We start from the raw sequence: 24016 nt of genomic DNA, 5'->3' as shown, positions 1-24016 counted from the left end.
AACAAAGTTCCAGAATGACACAAATTAACATCCAGAATGTATAAGATATGAGATTATGGAGGAGGTAATTGCTAGAATTATTTTGGTGAGTCAGGCCTGTGGAAGAATAGAGGATCTTATAGTCATTCATCAGGGAGAATATGTAGCATGACAGAATACAGAGAATTTATAATGAAATAAATTTAAAAAAATAAGTTGAAAACAAGTTGAAAATGAGCTAGAAAATTTTTCCAGGTGTAGGAGAGACAAGTCTGTCTTAGTGGATTTAAAAAATAAAAAAGAAGATAGTGGTTTTGATTGCCAGTTCTGAAAGGTTATTATGCTGCAGGAGAAAGTGTTGGAGACAATGTAGAAATAAGAGTAGGGGAAAGTGCAGCTTTTAAGTGCACAGTCTGAAAAAAGCAAAAGGAATAGTGGAGCCCAGGAAAAAAAAAAAAAGCAGGGTGCCAGTGAGTGTTTTAATAGTTTAATATGGAGTAGTAGTTTTGTGCAAAGCTTAACTAGCCACTAAAAACTGATGAGTTATAACAGGGAGAGCAAATTAAGGGAATTGGAAAGAGGACTCACAGAGGTTATGCTCTCAGCAGCTGTATTTGGCATTGCCTGGAAAGAGGAGATACAGATTTGTTTGTAATGGGAGAATGCTTACTGACAAAAAAAAAACATGAAAAATTCAGATTTCTTGTCCACCTCCTCACCATGTAAAAACAGAGAAGTGGATGGCTCTTCAAGGATTTTTATTGAATGGAATTGGAGGGGAGGAACGGGGGATGGAGACTGTCAAGGTGATGGAGGTAATTTTCAGAGTGCTGCCGGGCTGTGTCTGATGTGTTGTATAACCTCAGGCATTTAATTTATTAGGTTACTCGTTATGTGTCTGTATAAAAGTTGCTACTATGTTGGCTCTGTTGTTGCACAGGAAGATTTGTTCTGGGGTTTTTTGTTATCTCTTATTTTAAAAGACATGGAGTCAAAAAGGTTTTATTATGTTGTGGGAGATTTCCTTCCAATAAGCACGCAAAATTCTCCTTCCAATAAGCACACAACATTCTCCTTCAGTTTCAAATGCACATTGATTTTCAGCAGAAAATAGGTTTCCTACGTCACAAAAAATAAAAAAGATAGCCCTTTATTTTACGTTTGTATCTAGTGATGAATGATTTATTGTTCCAGAGAGAAAAGCACATAAAGGATGAGCTGTTCTGTGGTTTTGTTTGGGTTTTTCAATTAACATCTGTTACACCAACAGAATGCTTGTTCTTATCTCAATTGATGAAGAACCAAGCTATCTTTAGTTCTTTGAAAAAGATGTGTGCTATATTTTTGTTACATATATATCTATGCTTTTTCTGTAAAAAGTGCAATAAATTGAAACCATTCAGCATTTTTTGTATTTGAAATAAAGCCAGACTACAATTTTGTGGCCTTGGCAGCAGATGGAATGCAGCGTGCTTACCCCAAGCCTTTGCTATATGCAAGCTGCAAGTTTCTTGGCAACACTTGAAGATTTGGCAAGATGCAGCGATTTGAAATACCACTGATGTACTGGAAGGGATATTTACTCCATATATCCGCAGTAATATGAATATGATGCGCCTTAAATAGCCTTTAAACAACCACTATGCTTCTACTAGCTGCTGAGCAAAGTAGTGGTGATAAAAATATTCTCAGCATGGAGCTGAAGATGCATGATAATGGCAGCCAGCTCTTGAATATCTATTTCAGTAAATTACCTGGAAGCACATTGCACATGTTATCCCATTGTCCTTCAGCAGTGAAAGGATGCAAGTATGTACATTAGGTGCTCCTCCTCTGTGTAGGTGGCAACTTTTAGGCGTAAGGCTGATTTAAGTGGTCAGTATATCTTTCATTTTTATTGCTGTTAACCTGCCCAGTGAGGAAAAAAGAGATTTACTAGACCAAAATACTAAACTTTGTGGGACTTGAAATTACTGCATGCTTTCAAATGCCAATCCACTGTTGATTTTTAGGATTTGAGAGTTGTATGAAAAGAGGAGGTTATCTTGCACCACTTGCCAAATTTTTGAGTCTCAGTATGTTTCTCAGGTGACTGAGAAACATGGAAATCATGGAAAAATTTTGCCTGGAAATGACATCTAGAGGTCATCTAGTCCAACCCCTAACCCAAACCAGTGCCAGTTCCAGTTGAATCCTGAATATCTCTGTCAATAGAGATTCTATAACCTCTCTCGACAGCATCTTTCAATGCTTGACCAACTTTATGATAAAAAAAAATTGATGTTTCCTTTAATTGGAATTTCTTGTATGCCAGTTTGCATCCATTATGTCTCATCCCATCTCACAGACATGTGAGAAGAGTCTGTTTCCCTCTTCTCTGTATTATCTCATCGGGTAGTTGTAGGCAGCCACCTTCATCTTCTCTCCCAAAGGCTGAAAAGATCCAGTTCTCTCAGCTGGTCTTTGCACATCTTGTGCTCCAGCCCTGTACCATTTTGGTGGCTTTCTGCAAGACTCACTGGAGTATGTTTGTGTCTTTCTTGTAATGGAGACCCCCAGCCTGAACACATACTCCAGGTGTGGTCTCAGAAGTGCTTATAAAAATCACATGGCCACCAAAGGTCCATTCCAGCCTCAGCCATTCTATGATTCCTGCTAGTCTGTTTCTCTGTCCTGCCCAAGTCCCTCAAAATAGCTGTCCTCCCTTCCAATGTATTTCTCACTCCCTCCTCTTAGGTGCTATCTGTAAAGTTTTGAAACTGCATTCAGTCCCATCATCCAAAATACGAATGAAATCATGTTCTAAACAGTATGGGTTTCAAAAAGACCAATGCATCCAGGGACTTTAATAGTCTGGGTACGAGAATGCTGGAGCAACTGCTCATGCCATAGGAAAGCAATGCTAAAACTTGCACTATCAAAGTAAATTTGCAGGTATCTGGTTCCCCTTGTTAACTCCTATCCAAATACTCCTTGTCCTGAAACAAAATCAGAATCACAGAATAGTTGTGGTTGGAAGGGACCTCTGGAGATGGTCTCATCCAACCTCCTGTTAGAGCAGGTTCACCTAGAGCAGGTTGCACAGAATTGCATCCAAGCAAGTTTTGAATATCTCCAGGGAAGGACACGGCACAACTTCTCTGGTCAGTCTGCTCCAGTGGTCTGTCACCTGAACAGTAAAGAAGTTCTTCCTCATGTTCAGGTGGAACTTCCCGCGCATCCGTTGCTGCTCATTGCCTCTTGTGCTGTTGCATGGCATGAATGAGAAGAGCCTGGATCCATCCTTTTGGCAGCCTCACTTCAGATACTTAGACACTGACAAGGTCCCCTCTCAGTCATCTCTTCTTGAGGCTGAGCAGGCCCAGCTCCTTCTGCCTTTCCTCGTAAAAGATGCTCCAGTCCCCTCATCATCTTCATAGCCCTCCATTGGCCTAGCTAGAACCCTGGGGTTTGTAATTTCCTTGATCTGTGGCGATGAAGGCACTTTCTGCATGAGTCTCTCCTGGATTGAGAATGGCAGCCTCAGCTGTGCTCAGCAATGCTTTTAGTTTGGGTTTGAATTTGGACATATGGGGAGGCTCCTTAAGTCACTTAGAGCTGAGTGACTCAATCTTGACATCAGAAATTTCTTTTCCCCTGAAGGGACCCTTACAGAGAGTTATTTCATGCTTGACATGAGAAGATGGTGGAACCAAAAATCTGGCTGACAGGCTTTCTTTTTCAGTAGAGCCTGTGATTTATTTTAAGCAGTGAAAGCTTAGCACAAAGGAAAGGACTTTTCTCCATGTTACTGTTCTCACATACCTCAGACAGCAAGTATGTGCATTCAGATGGAAGCCTACCACATTGAGGTAATTTTATCTTTAGGTCATTTGCATTGAAACTGAATGAACAACTTTCCCTAAAGCACAGCACAGCATAGAAATCTATGTAAAATTTGCTCTCAAGTATCTAAACTTGCATGTCAGCGAGTAAATATGCTCCATTTGTATTGGCCAGGATGTGAGTTTTTAAACTTCTGCAGGAAATATGCTCTGGGAAAAAAGTGTCAATATTAGCAGCTAGTTTGGAAAAACAGAATTGTTTTACTTAGAGAATAAATTTAGCAGTAAATTATTCTCTGAATATTAGGTGAGGGACCTGAGGTTTTCTAAGAGGAACTCAGATATCAAGAGTCTTAAGAGCACACATTGTAAACACTAATACAGAGAAGATAACTGGTGAGGAAAATGTGAAGGATGTTGCGTGGCATGATAAGATTTGGCATGCTTTTTTAAGTAAAAGGTACTCAGCTACTCTTCATCGGGAACCGCACTGAAACATCTGTTTGAAAGAGATTTACTGGAATGCCCCTATTTTTAATGCTAAAACTATTGTAAAAGGAACAAGTGTCTATAAGCAGTTTGCTTAGATACCAAATTACATTTCCTTAATTTGATTGCGTAAGTAGGGAAAACTTCAGCAGGTAATGTTTGAAAATACTATAACAAATAAAAAAAGGTACTTTAGGTAAAGAGCAAAGTTCACTGGTACTTAATAAATTTCTGCTAAAATAAGAGCAGCCTGTGAAAACACGACACTTATTTGCAGTATTATTTTTGGTTTCATGGGGGCTGTAGCCACCTGAGCTACAGATCAGGCAGGTTTAGAATATTCATTTGGTGGTATCATATAGATATGGCATAGTTTTGGAAGGTTTGTAATTACAGTGGTGGGTAAATTTGGCATTGTTTTATATATATGAGAATGGACTTCCCTGATGACTTGTTATTTTAAATTATTCAGGAATCTGAAGCTTTGTTCCTCAAGGCAATTAAAGCCAATCCAAATGCTGCCAGCTATCACGGTAATTTGGGTAAGAGCCTTTCTAAATCTTATCAGCTGTATTGTTTATTTGCTTCATATTCATTGTGTTTAAAAAGAAAAAGCAATCTTTTGCGCCTTCTTTCTGCTGGGCAGATTTCTATTTTACTTTCTAGAAGAACTGCCAGCCAGAAGAACAAGGCACTAAAGCCAGAAAAGCTGTCACACGATATGACAGATCAAGAGGGCTGCAAAATCCAGCCCAGAGGTAGCTGCACTTCAGTGTCTGCAAATTGGTTCATTTATGCTGTGCTTGTAACCCGCAATGAGCTCACCAGATAAGAGCTGCCATTTATGGCTCCATTGTAATTCATTCCTTCATCATTCCCATGCCAGTTCTGCTCCCAGGCTTTGCTCCTGCATTTGGCAACAGAACAAGCAGCTACTGTGCCACCAGCCAGTGACAGACCCTCTCTGGAAACAAATACCTCAATGTTGTTCTCCAAGTGATTGGCAAGATTGTACATTATTCAACAATATTGCTAACGAAATTCCCCATTGATGTTCCAGCTGTGCTTTATCATCGCTGGGGAAACCTTGACTTGGCAAAGAAGCACTATGAAGTCTCTCTGAAGCTTGATCCCATGGCACCGGGAACTAAGGAAAACTACAACCTCTTAAGAAGAAAACTGGAGCAGTTGCAAAAGAAAGGCGGTGCCTGATGTTCCTTTTCAGGTTGCCCGTGCATGTTGTTTACAACTGCTGTTACATGGGTACTTTTGACCATGTACAGGCTTCAGTCATCATTTCTCAAAAACAACGCCACCAGCACTGCACACTTGAATGTCCAGTTTTGCCCTCCTACAGATCCTAACATTTCAGCTTGAGGGATCGTTTTATTTTTACTTGAACTGCTTTTAAATTCCATTAGAACATTTTTATAGGTATATGAAAGCAATGCAGATGGAATTTCACAGCATACATGTGTAATTTGATATCTTCATCTGACTTTTTAGTAGCGGGATGAATAGCAGGAGGCAGTTTTATTTCTGAAAGTGATACTTAAAAGTGCAATTTCCTGTTTAAATCCTGATCTTTTCAAGTATGAAGAATATCTGTCCACTTCGGTTTTATTACTGCCTTCCAGTGCCAGTCCTGCAGAGCCAGTGGAAGAATGAATTCTCTCCAGCACATCAGTCTACTCATACAATTTGGGTTAAGCCCTTATGCTCATTTCTCTCTCCAGCCTGTGAAGTGTCAGATTTGTACAGGAGTAAATAAGGGCAAGGATTTGACCATAAATGTCTGTCAGCCAGTGTACTGCTCAGGTATGCTTGAGTGTAGAAAATACTGTTAGATTAAGATAGAGATTTTAGCAAGCAGCTAATGAAAAGAAGGTGAAGCAACAGAGTCAGGTAGAGTTTCTGGTCTCGCAGGCAGCCTCATCAACCACAGACAACATGGACAACAAGTCAGAATTGCTTTAGCTCCTGTGGCAGGTCAGTGGTTAAGTACAGTATAGTGTCTGTAGGAGCTAATTGCTGTATTCTCAGGCAATTCAGTGCTTTCTGGTTAAGGACATTACACCTTTGAGCTGCTATATTGCTGGGGAATAAAGAGAGAACTTCTGTGGAACAGTAACTGTGCAGAAGACCTGACCTTGGCTGTTGATCTGTTACCTAAAAGAACTTGGCTTCACCTTTGTCTCCCATTGCTCATGTGTTTGCTGAAGAGGCAGATAAATAAGCATAGCTGTTAATGCATAAACTGAGCACATCAATGTGGGATGATTCAGAGGTGGTTTATGTTGATACCATGTTACCTCTCAAAAGGGGCTATGCTTTAATACACATTTGAACTCTGGCTGTCCAGAGTTGTTTGTCATGTACTATATATTTACATTCCTGCTTCAGGAAGTAGTCACATGTCTGTTTATTTGCTGGTGGTTGGTTTTTCCAGTTTCTTTGGGGTTTTTTGAGATGTTTAGTTTTGTTTGTTTAAGACTGGAAGTTTGCTATTGGATATGAAAGCTAGGGAACTTCACCTGTCTTTTCATACTCCTTTATTCTTGCCATCCATGTCCCCTGGGAGAAATTGATCAGCACAGTATGATCAAAGCTAGCTCGGGTACTACAAGTCATGCAGACACTTCAGTGCATTATTTTTGCCACACTAACTGCAGAACTAGCCAGCAAGGCTGCAGCAGTGTGGTGCTGTCCACAAATTTGGCTTTGGACAAATGAACATGGCTACATACTGGTTTTAGTTGTGGTGCCAGAGGCATGTATGTGTGCTCCTCTCCTACAGGTATAGCCTGTTTCTCAGTGGGACTAATTAATTTGCATAGGATACAAAGCCGTGGCAGTTGTTTCCATTTCTTCTGCTTTCTGGACAAAATTTTCAGAAGTTTGTTTCTGAATATGATCCAAGCATGCTCTTTGATAAGTATCTGGTAAGCGGAGCACTGCACCAGTATGGCTAATCATCTTCCAATGACCAGCCTAGCTTAGTACCAACTTTTGTATCTGAAAGGTGCTGAAATAGATACACCCTTCAGTACAAGCAGCAGGTTCTTAAGGCTTTCCATACATAGCCTACTATTCATCACATAGAGAGAACACATAGCTTCTTCAGTCATGAGGAATTAAAGAGTAGGGATCTTGCTGGATGAGCTAATTTATAGCAGAAGATAAATATGTTTACTATAATCAGGTCTTTTCTGTATATTTGGAATATGACATCCTGAGTTTAAATTATTATTCTCATCATAAAGTCCACATGTGTAGTTTTCCCTGTTGCTCTCCATATCAGCTTTAAAGACATCCACTAGATCAATATTATGTATGAGGGACAAATTTTTTCTAGGTCATTATAAACCAAAGTTGTAGAAATTCCTCTGTGGAAGTCCTTCTATTCAAGAGTCTTAAGACAGAAGAGACTGACAAACAATTTGGATGTTTTGTTAGTGTTTGAAAATAGTGTTTACTTTTCAGTACAGACAACATAATTTTTCTGGCTACCTGTATATGTTTTTGTGAGGGTTTATTTGTTTTATATAATATTTACTGCTATAGAAATTCAATGTGATTATTTGTATGATGGTAATATGAAGCATACCCATATGTCTGAGTTTAATGTTGAGGCAGAATTGTGTATGGAAGAAGCCACAAAGATGACTGCTTTTGTAATAAAAACTTCCTTAAGACTTTTAAGAATACTAAATATTTTTTACGTTATTTTCAGAAATATTTTGAAAGTGCAAACAGTGCAGTGGTTTTTATTAAAATGGTTATAACATTAACCTTTTTATTGTTTTTCATACCTCATAACTGACTCCTGGAACAGTGCAGAACACTTCAAAGAGAAAAAGATTAAGAAAAAGTGGGTTTGTACATAGCTGTAGTTACAAATATTGCCTATCTTTCCAGCATGCTGGATTTTTTTTTCCCATTGCTAATTCTAGAAGATTAAAGTTTCCTTATCAGTTGGCCTGTTGATTCTCTAGGGAAATTACAAAGCCTTTTTTTTTTTTTTAACGATTACTTGCTCAAATACAGTTTTGAGAAGATAAAACAGAATGATTTAATGCACAGACTGGAGTCAAGAAAATAGTCACAATGACTGCTATGGATGTTAGTCTCTTTTCACCAAAAACTTCCAGTGGAGTTCCCTGATTGTATGTCTTTATTGTGGCTAGACCAATGACATGTACATGAAGTTTCCTGTTATTTAATTTCATAGTATTTAAACTTTAGAGATGTGGGTTGTGTGTGTGTTTATGGGCACTAAGAAATAAAAATCTATAATACTTTTGAACAGTTTGTTAAAAATATTTGGCCTATTCACGGGGAACCTTTTCCTTCATATTTGAGATACCTGTATCTAAACTATTCATCCTAGTTTCTCTTTATAGTCACTGGAGAAAAAAAAAAAAAACATCTTTAGGATGTGAGAAGTCATACTTGAAGGAGATATTCGTATTCACTAACTTCAGAGGGTAACTAAGGTGATCAGCTCATATACATGAGGAAAAATCTCACTGCTGCTTTCAGTTGAAGTAATCTGGTCCCATACACAAAGTAATCTGGCCCCTCTAGCATTCTCATACATTACTGACACCAAGAATGTTAAAAGACTGGCATTGAATCAAACTGGCAGATACTTGCCTTGAGAGACAGAGAGTAGCTGGATGAGGGAGTAGGAGAAAACAAATTAATTTTGATAAATTTACATGAGTGATAAAGCAGTGAACAACAAACCCCTGCGTATGAAAACAGAACATTCACAACCAATTTGATTCATTGCTAGCTTATTTATGTTTCTGTAATGAACAGTAACAACTTTTTATTGAATTTTGGTGTCCTTCACTCCTATTTTAAAAAGCAATTCTAAAGCAACTGTTCCAACAGTGAGATTTACATTTTTTCCTTAAATTCACAACAGTGAGATTTGTATTTTTTCCCTTAAGTTCCAGTTGCTGTTTCAAGCTGTAGGTGTTAGAATGTTAAATGTGATAGCACTGTGTGTTTCAGTATGGTGAGGTTTTTTTGTTTTGATATCTTTTGATACTTATTTGCTGGTTCCTGCCTGTGTCCCATATTTCACATGAGTATTGGTACATTCACATACCTGTCATTACATGTAGATTCCCATGTGCTTCTCAACTTGGCCCTTTCACCAGTGCTCCCTTCCACAGCTCTTGGTGTGTTTCTACCAAATGTGTGTTAATGAGGGCACGTTTAACTGGAAAAGACTAAATTTTGCTGGGAGCAAAACTGAGATCACATGGCTGGATTTCTGCGACATAAAAGCTGAGGGAGCCAAATTTGTGTCATGGAACACCATAAGAAGCAGGTGCCACTAGTAAAAGGCACTTCAGACTGTGCTGGGCTCCACAATAACGTGAAGTGGTTGTACATAGGTGTAATGTTATGAACACAGCAACTTGCACTCTGTGCTTTAAAGAAAAAGGACTATATATCCCTCCAAGGAAGAGGATGTGCCCAGCTGCATGGACTATTGAGCACTGGAGGACCGATTACCTTGTGTTAGAAAGTTGCACTGCTGTGTTGTGGCATGGGTGTTCAGTGTGTGTCAGTGATGATACATGTCAAGTGGTTCAGGGCTTTTTAAAATAACTATTTTTGTTAGGAAAAATCCCTACAGGTACTGAAACTGGTAGCTTGTGATTTCTGAGCTGAACTTTTTTATGTAATATTAAGCACTTAGACTGCCAATGGAATGTTCCAATTTATTTTCAGCTGAGCAGGAAGTAAATACATTTGTAATGAAGCCATGAAATAAATCTGCATTTTGCTTTTTTTTTTTGCATAGATTTTAATTGTGACAGTGGTGTTTATTTTTGTAGTAAGTTTTTGATTCAGGGTTCTGCTACAAGCTAGGAAGAAAACCTAATGGCCTGGCAGACTACGAATGGGACAGTCTTCCTCTTAGAGTAACAGTTCAAAATCTTGATTCAGCACGAGTCTATTGATGTTAAATGTGTGTGCCTAAACAAACAAACAAGAAGCAGCACCTGAAGAAAGCAATGGAATACTTAAATAATTAATTCAGTCTCTAAAATGAGAACATATAGAAAGCAGGAGCTACTGCCTCAAATGCTGAGCAACCTCCTCTGCCAAAATCGGATTTTTTACCCAGTGTGCAACAAGTCAATAATGACACACTTAAGAAAGACATTGATTATTTATTTCAGAGTTGCACAATCAGTGGTATTGCACAAATTACACAATAAGAACTTTTACACAATCAGAACTTTTTACTATTTATAGAATTTAGCAAACAAAGGAATTAGTGTTCCTTGGCTGGAAGTTACATAGTTCTCTTATTAACTGGTGTTCTTTTTTTGGTTAATGAGTCTCTTGCTTCTCATGCTAATTAGTCCTGTGCTCAGTCTTTCTCTTCTTTGGGGTTGGCGGGTTTCTTGAGTTGGTGGTCTGTGAGCTGATGGTCACAATCTCCCTCTGATGGAATTATAATTTACCCAGTCAGAGCTGATTGCAGCACAATCACTGGGTTGGGTTTATTAGCTCCTATTTTATGTTGGGAGTTCTGCCAGATGTCTTTATGGCCTGCAAATTCCACATTCTTTGTGTCCACTATCAGTGGTATATCTTCCTTTCCAAGCTTTGTTAACCTTCCCCTAGATCTGAGGTCATTGAAGCATTTCAAGCCCTAAACCCTAACAAGGCAATTCTACCAAGTAATTTGTTTTTTCTAACACCTGGACATTACTTAGATCTTGCTTGTTAGCTGTTATCTGCTCACAGATTGAATATCCCTTCTTGTTGATTAGGCTTAAAAGCATACAAAGAACAAACATCAAAGAACATCCTTTCTTAAGAAAATTTTTATATATACTTACATATACATATTTATATATGTTGTTTTGCAACAATCCTACCTAGTGTTATAAGCGGAATAGAATTAATGAATGGTAATTGGGTAAAAAACTGAATAGTCTATAAAAGATACCACCTGGCTTCCACTTAGTAACTAGTCAAGGAGGAGGAACTGACACCAAAATATCACCTGCTGTCCCAATAACCAGGCTACAGAATGGTACTTGTATGCTCCAGAGAGAATCATAGAATATCCTGTGTTGGAAGGGACCCATGGGGATCATCCCAGTCCAACTCCTGGCCCTGCATGCACAGGGTCATCCTCAAGAGTCTCACCGTGTACCCAAGGGTTTTGTCCAAAACACTTCTTGTCAGGCTGATGCCTGACACTTCTCTGGTGACCACTTCTCTGGGGAGTCTGTTCTAGGGCTCAACCATCCTTTGGTAGAGAAACCTTTTTTCTGATGTCCAACTTAAACCTTCCCTGACATAACTTCACAGCTTCAGGCCATTCTCGTGGATTCCATCATTGGTCACCAGAGAAGAGATCCGTGTCTGCCCCTGTTTCCCCTCATGAGGAAACTGTAAACTGCAATTAGGTCTCCCCTCAGTCTCCTGCAGGCTGAACAGACTGCTCCTCATACGACTTCTCCTCTAGACTCCTCACCATCTTCAAAATCTTCCTTTGGACACCCTCTAATAGTTAAGTATCTTCCTTACATTGTGGCACCCAAAACTGCACACAATATTCAAAGTGAGGCCACTCCAGGGCAGAGCAGAGTAGGACAATCCCACCGGTGCGGCTGTGCCTGATGTCCCCCAGGACATGCTCAGCCCTCCTGGCTGCCAGGGCACTGCTGACTCACCATCCAGGTAAATTGACCCCCGGGGCCCTTTCTACAGCACCAGTAAAAAGGATAACTCACTCTTATTCCTCCTATCAATGCATTTACTTTAAAGTGATTTACTGTGTGTAACCTTCACATGCTTTGCTAGAGAACAAACTGATCCCTACGGACCCAGCTTTAGGGAGTCTGGCTGGTAACTAGGAGCTGCCTGCAAAGGTGGCCAACAGAAAGGCACTTAGCACCCTCAGTTTAAAACTCCTGCTTCAGCAGGCTCAAGACCAATCTGCGCCTGCAGCCAAAATCCCTTCCTACAGAGTAGTCAACAGCGTTTATAAAATAACAAGGAGTTTTTTTAAAGGTTCTCTAAAGGCCAGATTGGCTGCCAAACGTTGCACTGCTTCACGCACGTTTATTACGGCCTCCAGCAGGCGAGGCCCCGGCCTCGGGAGCGGCCCTTCCCGGGAGCGCCGGGCGCTCCTCCCGCTTTGGCAGCGGGCGCGGGGTGTCCGGCTCTCCCGGCCCCAAGCCCGGCTGGCCGCCCTGTCCGCGCTCCCGCCAAGCACGATCCCTCCCTCTGGCAGCAGGGCCGGCTCCGGCCAGCAACCCCAGCTCACCCCCGCGCCCGGGCTCCCGGCGCTGCCCCGTCCGCAGGGGAGGGAGCGCGGGCAGGCGCCGCCCCACGCCCCGCTCCGCCCCGCCGCCTATTCCCCGGAGAGGCGCCCGGGGACGGGCAGAAGGCGGAGGTCGCAGGCGGGAGTGGAGCCGTAGAGGCAGCGCTGGCGTGTGAGTGTCCCGAAGAGCGCCGGGCAGAGCGGGGCGGGGCGGCTGGGCCGGGTTCGGTCCGCCCTGCTCAGCCCTCATGCCGCGGGGAAGCGCTGAGGGGAAGCGGAGGTGCCGGCACGGGCTGCGGGAGGGCCGGCGGCGGCCGGGGGCTTTGCCGGCGGTGCGGCCCTGCCGGGAGCGCCCTGCCGGGAGCGCCCTGCCGGGAGCACACTGCGGCCCGGGCCGCGCTCCGAAAGCCACGTGCGAGCCGGCCCTGCCGGCGGCGGGGGCCCGGCGGGCGGCTCGGGGCTCCCGGCCGGGACAAGGGCGCAGCAGCGCCGCAGTGTGCGAGGCGAGGCCCGTCGGTGACACGGCGGAGTGCAGGGAGGGCTGTCCCCGCCGCTGGACCGGCCAAGGTGGTCGGGCGCATCCTCCAAACGGAAGTGTTCATTGTGATCCAAATATTCCTTTTAGTAACTTACCTTACAAGGGCCCTTGTAATGGGTTATGATGTGTGTTTGAAGAACCAATACCTAAACTAGAGGGAAAAGAGAAAGGAAAGAGTTCAGGTTTCATAGACGCAGGGTTTAGCAGCAGGTGCCCCTGCCCACGGTGGGGATTGAAATTACATGGTTTAAGGCCCCTTCCAACCCAAACCATTCCATGACTGTATATCCTTACAAGATAGCATTTCAGAGCACTAGCTTACTTTTCCTGCATTGCTTGGACCAGAATGTTTGGGGGGTCTTTTTTTTTTTTTTCAATTCGCCTTGGTTTTTCATTTTGCTATACTTTCATCCCCCACCTGTTCTGTATCCTTTTCCATTATAGAGTTACAAAGTCTTTTTGGGTTTGGGTTAAGGTTCATTTCGTTTTATCTGTGTTAATTCCAGACAATTAACTTCCTCATTTTTTGCTTCAGGTATTTTTTAATTTGCTGCTTCTGTAATTTTTGCTATGCTTTGAAAATATCAAGGTAGCAACTTCTATAGAGCTGAACATACAGTGGCACAACTGTAAATATCTCCATGACCAAGTTGCTTCATGTAGAACTCTGTAAGGAATGGGTTTGTTTTATATACTCTCCAGCTTAAGTGGGCAGTCAACCTGGAAAAGCAATTTCTTGGCAATTAAAGTTGTTCATTGTGTGACAAAGGCCATTACAGAGGCATTAAATTTCACATCTCTGAACAAAACATGGGCAAATTTCCATCATTCTTCTCTCATCCTCTTGAGAGAAGTCTTAAAAACTTACTGTCTTGGCAGTATATTTAACTGGCACTCATCTCCTGCCCTCACTCTATCATAGCTGCCAAAGTCATATGAACACTGACATGTCTTGTTACCTAAGTGTAGAACAGCTTTTTCCTGCCATGATTAAATAAATGCTAAACAGAACAGATGTCTCTTTTACTGTCTGTCTCAAAACCTGAATTTTCAAAGAGGTTACATGTTAAACAAAACCAAAAATGGCCTTTCCATGCGTTGCTAATGTTTTTAAATCTGTACCCGACTGCTGACAAATAGTAACTACTTGATATGTTCATCACACTTCATTTTCCTGGGGTTCTTGCAGCCTGTTTGCTCCTCACTTTCCAAATTAGCGTGGTTTTCTGCCATCAGCTTTGCAAGCAAGTTTCTTTGAGCTTCTTCATGAGTTTGTTTTGAGAATACTGGAATACTGAACACAGCTTTGCTCCATCACTGAAGAAAGCGTGTCATGTTGTTGGTACGTGTCATGTCATCTACTCCTTTTAGCTTTTCTTTTTGGTGACTGTATACGTTTGATTAGAGTATTCTGTTGCTCATTTTCTCCTATCATTCAGCACAGAAATATTGTTTGGAGTGCTTTATTTACTGCAGTGTCTCCTTTTCATCCTTTAGAAAGGCTTCCCATGTCAGTTCATGCTTTCCTTGGCTGATGTTTGACATGGAAATCTAGGTGCCTCTGGAGAGTAGAGGGCACAAGCAAGGCCTGGTTTGCAGCAGGTATCCTGCTGTCTCTGCCACCCACTGTTCTGCTGAGCACAGCCTCTTCCCTTGGAAAGTGTCATCTAGCATTGGCTTTAGCCCTGCTCTGAGTGGGAGGCTGGGCTAGGTGACCTTCACAGGTCCCATCCAACCAACATTCCTCCAAGTCTGTCTCTACATTCTCATAACTCCCAATAGTAACCCAGCTGTCTATTTTAAAGGAAGTTTCCTCTTGAAAATTACTTTCATCTGACTGCTCATGTAACCCTGGGTTTTGCCAGTTCTGCTTCTCTTGTTTATATGGTTGTGTTTGTTCTTGGGGAACTTCAGGGAAATGAGGTTATGTGACTGCCTGATCTACATTGTGAATGTGTAAGTGCAGGCACAAAGGTATAGTCATGGGGGTGTCATGGAGTGAAATGAGAGAGTAAATTCCGGGGGTACATTGTGGCATTTGCCTTCTGCTGCTAGCTCTGGTATGCTTTTACTCTCTAATGGATTAGCCAAATTATTTTTCTGTAATTGAATTTTTCTGTAATGAATGCTATGAATAGTTACTGTTGGTAGAAGAAAAAGACACTACATTTCACTGTAGTTTTTGTCAATTCATTTTTGGAGCAATGCACTTTCCTATTCCTATTCAAGTTTTCTTGTATGTCTCTCACACTCTGAAAGTTCTTTGAACTCGAACCTGGTCAAATAATTTTCATAATGCTTTTGATTTAAGTAGAATTTAATGGGAAACTTGAATGATGTTGTAAGTGACATGAACTGCTTAAGAGGAGAGCATGTGCTGTAACAGAACACATTTTCTATATGAACTCCTGCTACCTTTTGTTTTCTCATCTTCCATAGATTTTTGCAGTATTCCGACAGAAAGGGTAATTATTGCATAGATAATTGAGTAAGAGACAGGGGAAATGGATGGACCTAGTCATGTCATTGAGTTAGCAAATGTAACACCCCTTTTCATTCTGTCTCTCCAAAGAGGATGTTTAATACCTTTTTTCTTTAGAAATTGAGCTATTCAGGCAGTAGTAAATCACTGTTCTTAACCCAGAATCCCTAGCTATCCAGAATTTTCTGCTCTTTTTCACTGCAAAGGTTTAATTACATTTTATGGACCGTGTCAGATGCAGCTCTCTTTTCCCCACTTCCAATTAATGTTAAAGAAGGATGGGCTGTACCAGGATAATATCATGTCCTATTGATTTACCATTACGGTATTGTTGAAGAATGGCCTTTACATTAAGATTCTTGGCCACTGTGATTTCTGTAAGTGTGTCAGCTATTCGCTCTTAACATCTTGAGAAAACATATTCAATATCACTGTCACTCCTGATTTCTCTGTCTTACAAGACACCTCTTTTCCTTTGAAATTACCTACATAACCACCTCTCTCTGCAGTGTTTTGACTGTAATTGCTCATGACCTTTACTAACAGCCAGAGTTACAATTGTATTGCTGACATTCTGACAGAAGTTCTTGGTCACGTAGAATTGCTTTGTCTCATCCTTTCCCTCAAGCACTGCTTTTTTTCCAGTACTGTGGGTTGCTACTAAATGCAAGGGAGATCACTCCACCTGTGCCAGGCTTCAGTTGTGTGAGAGTAGCTGTATTAGAATAAAGCTGCAATTTGAAAAATTGTGCTATCAAATAATACCAGAGTAACTGCAAGTCTCTGTATCTTCTTTCTCTCCCCTCATTTTGTGTAGTCTGATGCAGCCCACAACTTTTATCACAGCAAAATTCAGGTTGGAAGGGACCTGGGGAGTCACTCATCCAGCCTCCTTACTCAGTGCAAGGTTGTTTGTGTGGCCAGACCAGGTTGCTCAATGTTTTATTCAACATGTCTTGAAAGCATATAGGGATAGAGACTACAAAACACCTCTGGGCAGCATGCTTCAATTTTTGTCTTTATCATGAGAAGCCTTCTCCTTGCATCAAGTTGGGGCCTCTCTTTTTTTGGTTTATACCTGTTGATTTTCATCTCTAACGTGCACTGCTGTAAAGACGCTGGCTGTGTTTCCTGAATAACCACAGGTATGGGAAGACTGCTATTAGATCAGTTGAAATTCATCTCTTCTCAAGTTTAAAAGGCTGTTCCTGAGCTGCTTTTCACAAGGCAAGTACTCTTGCCCCATGGCTGTCTGAATGCACTGCAGTTTTTCCATATTTTTTCTTGTTTTGGGCCCCAAAGTGTGTGCAGTATTGTTGGTGTGGTCTAGTGAGTGTCAAGTAAAGGGAGAGTGTCACTCCCCATAATCTGCTGGTTGTGTTCCCATAAATACAGTGCAGGTGCTTGCTGCCTTGGCTGCTTGCTTTGTTCAGCAAGGTGTATTCATGAGTCTCAAGGTAAGGATGTGTAAGGTAAATCATTGAGATGTCAGAGGAAACACGGATCCCAAACAGTATCATCTTGACTGCTGTGCTGCACTTCTGGCTCTGTCTTGGCTCCAACAGCAGTCAGGGTTGTAGCCCTCCTTTTATTGAGGAAGCTGATGCAGATAGTAATTTCTCATCATATGTCTGGAAGTCTTGCTGTTTATTTAGTATTCCTGAAGTGTTAGGAATGTTTCTTGGCATTATGTTACTTCCTAGTGAAAATATCATACACAGTTTAAATAGTGGTTTGGAATGGTAGTATAAAAGACTTCTCTCGTCTCCAAAATACTTTTTTTACACCTGATCTAGACTCAAATCTTGTATAGTTTCTCTTTTGTATCTCTCCATATCTGGTCCTGTTTAGCCTGGAGAAGAGACATCTAGAAGAGAGGACCTCATCAGTGTCTGTAAGTATTGAAGGGAGAGTGCCAAAAGGATGGATCCAGGTTCTGCTCAGAGGTGCTTAGCAATAGGACATGGGCAGAGACTGGTGCACAGGAAGTTCCACCTAAACATAAGGATGAATTTCGTTACTGTGCAGGTGACCAAGCACTGGAACAGATTGACCAGAGAGGTTGTGGAGTCTCCCTAACTGTGGATACTCCAAAACCATCTGGTTGTAATCCTGTGAAATGTGCCCTAGGATAATCCTGCTTGAATAGGGAGGTGAGACCTGTAACACACTATGGTCCCTTCTGTAATAAATAGGTGTGACTCGTGCTGATAAGGGTTTCTTTTATGATGGGATAATTGGGTAAATATAACACTTTCAACTTGACTCATTCTGTGGTATCCTGGATTTCATCCTGTACCTCTGCTGCCACCTTTGCATCTCAGGTACTAAATGTTGTCTACACACCTTGTGAAATATGTAAAGTTAGTACATTTTGCCTTCTGGTGGGCAGGCTGGTTTGTGTGCAGGACTTTCAATAGTTAAGCTTTTAGTGTTTCTGCTGACATGTGGTACTAATAAGAATCATGAGTGTGTGCCTCAGCACTGCTCCCTTCTTTAGTCTGCTTCCCAAGATGACAGACTTGCATTTGAAATGTTGAGTTTCATTTGTAGTTGCTGACAAGAGATGGACCTCACATCTCTTTACACCAAATGGTGAAGCCTGAGTGACCGCCCTGGATTCTGAGCCATAAGAAATTAAATGAAGGTGAATGCTACCCTCTGGCTCATCAAAGACTATTTATAGCATTCTTTCTGCATCCATTTAATTGAACCCAAGTGTTTGTTGTGTAATTTGCACATCAAACTAGGCTAGGCTATGGACAATGAATTTTACCACTGAAATCAGTATGTCATTTTAATTGCCTATGGATTCTGTGCACTGCAAGTTCTGTAAACAACAGTTTTATTCTTGGTTGGATCTCAGAATGTGTGAATTTGTCTAGAAATCAAAGGTAAAAAGTTAGATCATTTTCCATCAGGAGAAGTCCAGTCCGCATATACGGTAGTACTGAAAGCTTGAAGAAAAATAGAAACAAACAAATTTTCTTCAAAACATGGCTGAGAAAAATGGTCTTGGAAGTGAAACTGTAAGTAGTGAGTGAGAAATAAGGGTCTTATTCTGGTTTTCTGTTGAAGGAATGGTGTTTGTAGTGGTTTTGAATGACAGGTAGACCTAGTGATGTCCTCCTGCCTAACTCTTGGCTCCCTTTTGTGATGACATTCTTTTGGCCTCTGTTTTTATGTATTTTCTCCTCTTTTTATTAAAAATTGTATGATGGCAATATGTGGAATGAGTGCTGGAATATGTAGTCATTGGGGGGATTTAGCCAACCCACCTCACCTGGGCTGGGAGGACATTATTCTACAATGGTTCTTGTTAGTGTTTTAACTTGAGGAAAAATGGAAATTCCTTCATGGGTTTTGTGAAAAGCTCATGGGGAAAAAAAAAGGGGGAAATGTTAGGAGTCTACAGAAGGAGCTTGATAACATAAGCATCCATAGTAACAAATCTAAGAGAAAATTACTAGTTTCAGATTTTTTATCTCAGAGATCAGAAGGTAGGACTAGTTGAGACAAACTCACCAGAATATGTGAGTAGACGAACTCAAGACAACTGAAGAAAAGAGTTTTCAGCGATAGTAGTTTGGTGCAGATGATCAGATGAGGGATGAAAAAAAATATACTTGCCATGATTGTCAGCTGAGATGTGATGGTCGTGGATATATTGACAGGAATAGAAGGAGGATAATAGGTATTAATTTCTTTATTCCCCTGATTGCATTCCTGCACAGATGCTCAAGGGAAACTGTGGCTTGAAGAACATCTTAGGCCCAAACTTATTTCTGGCAAAATAAGAACTCTGAAGAGGATGGGACAAGCCTACAGAAGGAAATTGAGGGGAAAAGATTATTAAAAATTACTGTGTGGAAAACATAATCTCGGAATGAATGTCATCTTTCAGATATGTTTGAGTGTATATCAATTGCTGTTGATCTTCTTTGAGGCGGTTTTTAGTGAAGCCATCAAAACTTAGATTTTCTGTGGAATGAATAAGTAGGAATGTGAGCTCAGTGTTCCAGGATGTTTTTGCTGAGAAGAGATGGAGTACAGCACACGTATGGAGTGTGCCTTCATGTACTGTGAAGCAGTGCTTCGAAAGTCCTGTGCTGCTTGTGAGGTACAGAGATCATGCTTGGTAAGTATTAGGAAGGGATGTGCATAGGAGAACAGCTAAATTTAATTTTTATGAGATTGCATTGACCCTGCACTGTATTACTAAAGTGTATAAATAACTGAGAAACTGGAGAGGAATGTTTCAACACAATTTATGGAGTGGAGCCCCAGGCTTGATTTTGCCTTAGCTGAAAATTACATAGGGAGTAAATCCCAGCAGGATGCTTACCATGCACGTAGACATTTCACACATCAAACCACTAACCTGCTCCAAGGCTGCAGTCCTTGCTGTGATGTAGTTCAAATATACCTGCTATGAAAACTTTCAGGATATGAATCCAGCCACAGGCCAAATCTTACTGAAGCTTTCTGAAGCTCATTTCAGACATGATAAGTAACACAAAGTTACATACTCAGGGACTGTCTGGTTGGGGAGAGTGCCCAAAGGGAAGGTGATATGAAGGGCTCAGAGAGAAGAATTTCTGCCTTCTGTGGGCTCTGTAGATAGAAACAGTTCTCTTAACTGTTATCTCTAGCAGGGGTCCAATTCAAGAGAGAGTGAGCATAAAAGAAAATCAACCTTTAAGAGATTTAAATTATATTACAGGTTAATGATTTATTTCTTTTGGTTCAACTGTCCTAAGGTAGTGGACCTTACTTCATTATTTGGGTTCCAGGCATGATTAATGTCTCAGGTGAATATGTAAGTGGTTACGGGAAGCCTCAGGAAACCTGCTTAACAGAAACAAAACATCTTTGAGAAGACAAGCAGGTGAGCAGAGAAAGAAAAGGATTTGATAGTGGTTTTTCCATCTTTCTAGTATAAGACATCCTACTGAGATATACTGACTGGCTGGTTATTCCTCTCCCTCCTCTTCTTGTTTATATTTACCTTTATTAATCTTGTCAAAATACCAAGAAATTTAAGTCAAAATATATCTGGATCCATCTGTTCATCAAGTCTGTTCTTTTACTGCTAGTAGTTATTATATCTTTTAATTAAGTACGCTTAGTGACAGTTTACTGTATTAATGGAGGGCATCAAGTATCTTTAATTTTGTACAGGAGGAACTTAAAAATTTGCTTCATAATTTCTGTATAACAAAATAATCTCTTTCATTTGTCATATTGTAGTCTATATATCTTAACCTGTATCTTCTGTTTCAGTATTGGCTTAGGTGGAAACTCAAATCAGGCTCTGTATTTTAGCTATTTTTAGCAAAGGTTTATTATCATTGCAGTCTTATTGTGAACGCAGGATGTGTTTATTCACTGACAAGCAGATAGTGAATTTTGTTAAGTGTAGTTATTCTTTTGATCTAATAACTTTGTGCTCTCAATCTGATGACGGACTGAGAAAATTATGAAGTCCATGACTGACCTTTCAGTTCTAGGTTTGTAAAACATTTTTATTGGTTTTGGGGACACTGTTTTGGGGGAGATTTTGAGATGGGGCACTTTTTTTGGGGAGGTTTTGAGATTGACCATCAGTGGTGTTGCAACCAGATTTTAAGTAGAGTCTGGAGAGTGATGCAGCAGACACCAGAGCTGGTAGATATGATACTAGAAGGAAGGAACAGATGATGTTCCCTTTAGGATAATTTGTCTTTGATGACCCTCCTGCCATATCAGGTAGTTTGGTTTGACATTAGATAGGTCAAAACTTAATATATTGGGCTAATTTTTGAGATTCTATATGGGATGGATTATTTATTTGACATCTGCCCCATGCCTCTGTGGTTCTCTGTGCCAGCCCATTAAACCACCAGCACAACTACATTATCAGCTGAGCTTTTACTTCAGATAGTAGTGATGCTTTGGGATTTTAATTAAGGAAGAGCGTTAGGAAATATTTTCATTGACAGTGGAACAGTCTCTCTTAAGCTTGATGATTTTTATCTCTTAATGTGAATAAACTCCCCAGTAATCTTCTACTTTTGTGATCTGGAAACACTGCAGTACTAACAGCACGCACAATTTAGTGTTTACTTAGACAGCTCTGGTTGGATCCCAACTGTAATTATTTCTGTCTTGTGGGCAAAGCTGCTGCAGATGCAGCTTTTGTAGCATGTTTGCTGAGCTACCACAATACAATCACTTGGCTGCCTAAGAAATGTGTACTAGCTTACACTGTTCTTTTTGATAAAACCTGTGACACTGCTGTGGATTACACTCAAATGAATGTGCAGTAGTTTACCTGTGAATCACATATGCAGTGGGTAAACAAATGTGTGTAAGATTGTTTATTGTATGTCTAGAAAAATAGCAATGTCTCTTATCTACAACTGCCACATCAGCAGCTTAGAGGAAAACTATGTGTGGGTATAGATTTTTAATGATACCATATCAAAGTGATGTATCTCACCAGCTTGCTATCAATAGAATAAAACCTATATGCCTACACACAAAATATAATTTATATTTTTAAAATTTTTATTAAATAGCAGTTACTTCAGAACTACTTGGGATTAAAATCTGTCATACCTGTGATCTAAAAACAGTTTTTGAGACGAAAAATAGACACAACCAGAAGGGTTATTTTGTGCACTCAGATTTATAGTGGCCTGTATGTATAATATGTAAACCAGGATGGCTGTCTTGGAAGCCTCAAAGCACAAACGTGTGTAGCTTCCTACTACTTCTGGGGAGCAGAAGTTTGAGTGGGAATGGTACTCATGAGCTGTGCATCTGTTCTTGAGGCTCTGGTGTCAGAGGCTTTGGTTGCTCATGCACTTTGCCTTCTTTAGGTGCTTTTATCAGCCATAGGTAGGCTGGCACTGCTCTGCCTTTGAGCCAGTCATTCCCTGCCTGTGCCAGATCCAACCAAAGCCAGCTGCAGGACTAACAACAGTCTTTGGCCTGAGCTCAAGAAGCATGTGGGCAAAGTTCTCAGGCACATGGTGTGATTGTTGTGGTGTCCTGTGCAGGGCCAGGAGTTCTACTCAAGGATCCTGATCAGCACCTTCCAACTCAGCATATTCTATGGTTCTGTGATCTCCAAGGAAGTAGAAAAATTAGATTCATGTCTTTTGTCCCAAGGGCTCTAACCCATGTCCCATGGTCTTGTTTGGTCTTGTTTGGCCTTTTGAAGTTAGAGCACAGTGCAGAAAGCAATGCAAGATTCATGGGATCAGAAAGCAGTCAGTGTAGCACCTCAGGATTCTGAGTGTATTTAGGAGGCACTGCATGGAGTAAGAAGGGGTAGGAATCCAACATTTCATTTGCTTTTCAGGTTTATTACTATTTGGGAAAGTAAATTTCAAAAATCAAGTAATGGCATAATGTACCATCTATAAAGAGGCAGGGAGTGGGATCTATACTAGAAACCTCTACTTGAGGTAACAGGAATCTACTGACTAGACCTCAGAATTGGTCTCTTGCAGTCTTCACGAGTCCAGTGTTCATTTCCATGTGTAGCATATGATTCAAACTGCCTTTTGTGTTTACTTTTAAAGGAGGGCTAAGAGAAAGTTTCATCCATTTCCTTGGCAAAAGGCAAGTTTTGCAGCAGTGTTATTTCTGATAGGGGTTTGCTGTGTTGCTGTTGAGGATAGGCAGTAGTGAAGGATTCCTAACTTAGCTAGTTACCTACATTCTTCCTGGGCACCCTGCTTATCAGGAGATGGATAGTCTTTCTAATGTCCATCTTCAGAATCTGACCTTATTGGATCTTCTGTTAAAGCAGATGTGGAAAGAAGCTTACAGCCTCTTTCTCTTCCAGTATGATTTCATATTCTTAAAGGCAGGATGCTATTTTCTCTAAAGTAAGTGATCACAGTACAGGCTCTCTATTTTTGTTGTTTTCTTCTGTAAGTTTTGGTTTCCTGACCTGTGATTGCTTTCTCTGTCCAGCTGAGCACAGTTCTTTACAGTGGTGCTCAAAAGCTGGGCATACTACTCAATTTGTGGCTGGATTAGAGCAGGATATTTTTTCCAGCCCTACCATGTAGTTGACTCATGTTGACTTCATGATCATTGTAAATGTCAAATTTCTTTCTATGGAAATGCTGTTACACCAATCTTTCCCCATATTTTGTTTATGTGGTTAATTATTCCTGGCTTAATCTTAGAACTTTGTTCTAGCCTTACCTGAATAGCTGCTGCAGAGCAGCAATTGTGCGGGGGCTTGTTACTGTCTCATTAGCCTTGTACACATCATTCAGTATTTTCATTATTGGTGCTTCCCTGCTACTGGAATGAACATAACAAATCCTGAGCATATGTTCAGTTTGAGATTAACCTCTGATAAATATTAACTAGTCTTTCTAAACAGTTTT

General features: G+C 40.8%; 2 protein-coding genes across 2 annotated transcripts in view; both read left to right on the top strand.

The window, feature by feature from the left end:
- The window catches only part of TMTC4 (transmembrane O-mannosyltransferase targeting cadherins 4), a 53089-nt gene extending 44824 nt beyond the window's left edge, over window positions 1-8265 (top strand). Inside the window, exons 17-18 of the mRNA XM_041478276.1 lie at window positions 4765-4834; window positions 5353-8265. Coding sequence (XP_041334210.1) covers window positions 4765-4834; window positions 5353-5504 — 222 coding nt within the window. The 3' untranslated portion in view covers window positions 5505-8265. The remainder of the gene's footprint in view (window positions 1-4764; window positions 4835-5352) is intronic.
- A 4394-nt stretch (window positions 8266-12659) lies between these two features.
- GGACT (gamma-glutamylamine cyclotransferase) overlaps window positions 12660-24016 on the top strand; it is a 28492-nt gene continuing 17135 nt past the window's right edge. The window contains exon 1 of the mRNA XM_041478273.1: window positions 12660-12775. The gene's annotated coding sequence lies outside the window, so the exon portion shown is untranslated. The remainder of the gene's footprint in view (window positions 12776-24016) is intronic.

The sequence above is a fragment of the Pyrgilauda ruficollis genome, unplaced genomic scaffold, assembly GCF_017590135.1.
Source record: "Pyrgilauda ruficollis isolate IOZ18807 unplaced genomic scaffold, ASM1759013v1 scaffold44, whole genome shotgun sequence".
In the NCBI taxonomy this organism is placed as follows: domain Eukaryota; kingdom Metazoa; phylum Chordata; class Aves; order Passeriformes; family Passeridae; genus Pyrgilauda; species Pyrgilauda ruficollis.
Note: the sequence above shows the minus strand (reverse complement) of the source record. Positions and strands in the feature narration are given on the sequence as shown.